The sequence below is a fragment of the Myotis myotis genome, unplaced genomic scaffold (assembly GCF_014108235.1).
Source record: "Myotis myotis isolate mMyoMyo1 unplaced genomic scaffold, mMyoMyo1.p scaffold_m19_p_11, whole genome shotgun sequence".
NCBI classification, from domain to species: Eukaryota; Metazoa; Chordata; class Mammalia; order Chiroptera; family Vespertilionidae; genus Myotis; species Myotis myotis.
Window position 1 is genome coordinate 2,888,194 of NW_023416315.1, and position 4,926 is coordinate 2,893,119.

A 4,926-nucleotide genomic window follows, 5' to 3' on the forward strand; every position below is an offset into this window, starting at 1 on the left:
ATCAGCGGTTGCGGACCACTGGTGGTCCATGAGGTCCGAAAGGTTGGCGACCGCTGACACTGATAACAAAGGCCAATTGAACCTAAGAGTGCGTCCCCTCCTGCAGAACAGCTGCCTGGGAGTCAGGATACTCGACCTGTGGCCTCAAACGCAAACATCCATGTGTGACTGGTGCTGGGAAACCCCTTTCACCAACTCGTGGTGCGTGGTGTGAGGAAGGGGCGGGAACAGAGGACCTCCCAGGGGACGGGAGTCTGACAGACCTGGTCTGAGAGCGTGGATCTTCCTCACCAACCCCGTCTAAATGCTAGTTACTACCACTCAAAGGAGCCTTCTGGGAGGAAATGTGGGAAACCAGAAAGTGAATTCTAAAATAGCCAGGAAGAAGAACTAAAGGAAAATCTATGTTTAATGTCTGAGTCCAGCTATTTTACTTTAAAACTTCAATTCCTGGGGAAGGAAGGACTGCCTGGCGTCTTACACCCCTTACAACTGATAGCAGACCTCAGATTCTTAACACATTTCAACAATTTGTAAATATCTGTGATAGAAAACAGAGAAGTTTATTTATATTGAAATTACTTTAATTTAGAAACGAAAACATCTTGGGAAAAAAAAGAAAGAACACAAAACATGCAGGCAATTTTTTTTACTCCATGAGCTTCTCAAATCGCACTGTCCACCGATCCCCACGATGATCCCCTCATCCACAGGCCTTCAGCCACCGCTGCAAGAGAGAAAAAGGGTCAGCTCTGCGTGTTCGTCAGCTTTTAACAACAATAACGACCTGAAAGGCAGTATGCTGTGCTGTGATGGCACCAAAACCAGTTCACTGCGAGCCACACACACCTACAGGGCCCAAGACCGCATAACAGAGAAGAAACTGAACTCTAAAGTCTTGGACTGAAAACGTCCTTGGAGATAAAGTGGCTGCCAGAACAGACGGATCTCAAAGACTCAGAGTCCTCACTTGGGAAATGTCTTTCTGAACAAGACAGAAAGCATGAGCTGCCTATCGGGGTGGCCGCGGAGAAGTGTCCAGTTTGATGGGTAACACACTGGCTGCAAATAGAGAGCTCAGACTAGCCATGGTTCTCAACCACGCAGCTTCCCAGGTACCCAAACCCCTGGCCTAATCATCTGAAAACAAAGCCACTTCCCACTATCAGGTGCCTAATAAATACCAGCAGATCCCAGCAGCGTTAAAAAGTCAGGAGACATGTCTGCGCACTGATGAAACAGCAAACTGTCAACTCAAATGGTTTCGATTTTCATTCTATTCTAGATATTGTCTATTTCAAAAAGTTTACTTACACAATGATGTTATTAATAGGGATATGGATCAATTTCACAAAAAAGCCAATGAAACCCATTATAGCAAATCCGATTGCTGTCGCCATGGCAATCTTCTGGAATTCTGGATTAAAAACACAAAATTCATCATTTTCACAGTATCACTGCAAGTATAGGGGGAAAAACTAGCAGTAACATAAACTTACCGGTGAACATTTCTCCTGATAATAAATATATAATTTTAAATAAAATATGACACTATTTATTAATAGTAAGTAAACTGACAATGTTTTAAGAAAGAAATAAAGGCTATACCACTAGTGAATCCATCAACAAGCAGTAAAATGTTTTATCTTCTCAGCAAATGACCAGGATGCCAAAAAGAAATAAAATGCGGATAGAAGAAATAGAGTATTTGTCTTTAAAAACTTCTAACATTGCTAAAAATAGATTATGAAAGCACAAAACATGACTTTTCATAAAATATAGGCCTACTGGATTCAATACACAAGGCTGAAAATCAGACTGGGTTGAGCACAATTTTCTGTAAAGGTTTCAGACCCCAGTACTGTTTCCATTTCACGTTATTTCCTTGGGGAAGCTGTCCAGATTCTTCTATTTCTTTTCCATACCCTTCCGACAGCAGTAATTAGAAACTGAACTGCATTTGTTTGCTCAGGACTACCTTCCCTGAAAAGGTCTATGCTCGTAAGAGCAAGGACTGTTCTCCATGGTACAGTGCTGTATAGTTTACTATACATATCACACAATGTATTACATGCTCTGTTGTAATCCAGCGCCTAGCCCTAGCGCAGGCAGCAGTCGAGAAATGAATACAAGTAGACAAACTCTGGTGCACCTTCTAACACATGAACCAGGATAAATAAGAAATTAAACTTCCTAGGTTGGCAACTCTGTTGTTGGTTCCCGTTAGGGTTCTGTCTGGGGAGAGGAGGGGGCAGTACTGAGCATGAGGACTCCCAGAAGACTTTCTAGAGTGAAAATACAGAAGACACTAAAAACTCTGAAGTCATTAAATATGACTAAGGCAAACTTAACAGGAAAATAAGGCTGTAATAAATACTCTTACACCATTTGAAAATACATAAAACAGAATCACATATAAAGTGTACAAAATATAGGAAGTGACTTAAAAAATAAAGCAAAATACATAAAAATGTGGATTAAAAGACAGTAATTCAATGGCTATTCAGGAGGACAATAGTAAGCAAGTAAAAGGCTTAAATGCAGGGATTGACCTTTTCCTCTCACTGTCAAGCTTTACCTTTTCTGTCGGGTTTGGTGCATCTCTTGACCAGCCGGATGGAGTCCTTCACAAACTGCCGACTTGGCTCAACGAACTGCATGACCTGGTCCATGGCGCTGGTTCAGGCTAACAGGAGAAGACAGTCACGTACGGGGGCCACGCGGCCAGGCCTTGTGATACCAACGTGCAGAGGAGACCGCCAGAAAGGCATGCCTGACGGGTCAATCCCAACTCACAGAATAAACAAAAGGAAAGAGAGAAGAGAGGAGAGACTCCGAGCCTAAGCTGACGCTGTTTTTGTGAATTCCAGCAAAGCACCGGGGCCACGGCTTGGCCGGTGACTGTGATGATCGTCACTGACAAAGGATGCGAGGGCCACCGCCATCACTGTCCTCACGCACTCCGCGGCCTCCGCTGTCCCTACGAGGGAGCCGACGGCGCTGGGAATCAGCAGGCACTTCCTATTTTACTGTAAACTCCCGGAAGCCTGTCTCCCCAGGAAACGCAGCGATGGCTCTGCAGGAGCCGGGGCCGAGGCCAGCGTGGACTGCACTGACCGCTCCAGGCCGGGAGAGACCTACCCAAGTGCCAGAACCACAAGGACCAAGCGGCTGTGGGCAAGCCCTTGGGTGTGGGCACAGCTCATGGGAAACAGGGCGCGTTCCTCCCGTCTAACCTCAGCTCTGCGCGCGAGACCAGCCCGCCCCTGCGCTCCCCTCCCCTCCAGGCGTCGGGGAGCTGCGGACAGACACCCAGACACTCCGGAGCGCAGCGAGAGGCACTGTCGGGCCAGCGGCCGTTCACACCAGCTATGACCGCTTCCTCGCTGCGGGTGGGCAGTTGGGCAACAGACTCCAAACGTTTAAAATAGACAGGTAACTAGGGGTTCTCATACGCGTCTGGGCGGAGAATGTTGGGTCCCTCCCCAAACATACCAACGCCTGTTTTCTCAGTATTTCACTCAGTATTTCAAACCCAGGGGCTGAAACTTTACAGCTGCTGCCACGCAAGGACCCTTTCCTGGGGTGAGCGGTGGGGTGGGGGCTGCAGGAACCCTCTGTGACCTGTTCATTAGACTGACAACCCCCCACATCACAGGCGCCTGTCAGGGCCGCCTAAATACGGCTCTCCCGAGGGCAGGCACATCCCAGGGGACCCACATCCAAGGGGGCCCACATCCCAGGGGACCCACACCCCAGGGGACCCACATCCCAGGGGACCCACATCCGAGGGGGGGCTCACATCCGAGGGGGCTCACATCCCAGGGGGCCCAAATCCGAGGGGGGGCTCACATCCCAGGGGACCCACATCCCAGGGGGGCCCACATCCCAGGGGACCCACATCCGAGGGGGCTCAAATCCCAGGGGGGGCTCACATCCCAGGGGGACTCACATCCCAGGGGACTCACATCCCAGGGGGGCCCACATCCGAGGGGGACTCACATCCCAGGGGACCCACATCCGAGGGGGGGGCTCACATCCGAGGGGGACTCACATCCCAGGGGACTCACATCCCAGGGGACCCACATCCCAGGGGACCCACATCCGAGGGAAGCGGGACACACGCCCGAGGGGACTCACACCCCCAGAGCCACCTCCAGGAGGCCCGCAGGCCGTCACCTGACCACCGCCCGGAAGCCCCCGGAACCGCACACACAGGACTCACACGCAGGGGCCGGGGACGCGTTTTCAGGCCCGGAAGCCCTCTCCTCGGGGGCCCGCGTCTCCGCTGCCACCTCAGCGCGGCCGGACCCGGGCCCCCTCCCCGCCCGCCGGCCGCCCCGCGAGTCACAGAGGGTCGCCCGGGCCCCGGACAGCGCCTTACCTGCCGCCGCCTCGCCGCCTGGGACACGTCGCACTGGAGCCGACCCTCCGTCGCCAGCCGGAACCGGAAGCCGGGGCGCGGGTCTCCAGCCCGCCCACCTCTGCGTTCATTGGTCCCTTGAGCGTTGACCTCACTGCGCAGGCGCCGCCGACGTGCGTCGCGGCCCCGCTTCCGGTGAGAGGACCGCCCCGGGCTGGGCTTCCTGTGGGGCTGGGCTCTCGGTTGCAGCGAGTTTGGCGTCTGTCTAGTTCTTCCCCGCCAGCCCCGGAGCCCCCGCCTCCCCACGAGCCCCCGGCGCCCCACGACCCCCAGGTGTCCCACGAGCCCCCGACGCCCCGCCAGCCTGCCCGCTCCTCGCTCGTCGCCGGCCGTGGGCCGCTGCGTGGGCAGGTCTCCGTGTAAGTTGTTTCCTGTGGCTCGTGGGCCGTCCCGACTGCACGCTCTGCGCACAGACTCCACTGGTCACAGGGGCGCGGGGAGCCGTGCGATGTGCTCCAGCGGCCAATTCCGAACTCGTCTCCCGCCCGCAAACCCGCTCCTCC

General features: G+C 53.3%; 1 protein-coding gene across 3 annotated transcripts; it reads right to left on the reverse strand.

The window, feature by feature from the left end:
- Nucleotides 1-540: 540 nt before the first annotated feature.
- On the reverse strand, nt 541-4,531 carry SEC61G (SEC61 translocon subunit gamma). Of its 3 annotated transcripts, none has more exons than XM_036327269.1 (4): nt 4,385-4,509; nt 2,579-2,676; nt 1,315-1,417; nt 541-727 (listed from the first exon to the last, which is right to left on the reverse strand). In XM_036327269.1, the coding sequence occupies exons 1-4, from the start codon at nt 4,492-4,494 to the stop codon at nt 718-720; spliced, it is 321 nt and encodes a 106-aa protein (XP_036183162.1). In that variant the 5' UTR covers nt 4,495-4,509; the 3' UTR covers nt 541-717. The 3 variants fall into 3 exon arrangements, with proteins under 3 accessions (XP_036183162.1, XP_036183160.1, XP_036183161.1); XM_036327267.1 differs by having other exon boundaries at nt 543-727; nt 2,579-2,686; nt 4,385-4,526; XM_036327268.1 differs by lacking the exon at nt 541-727 and having other exon boundaries at nt 1,311-1,417; nt 2,579-2,686; nt 4,385-4,531.
- Between the last annotated feature and the right edge of the window lie 395 nt (nt 4,532-4,926).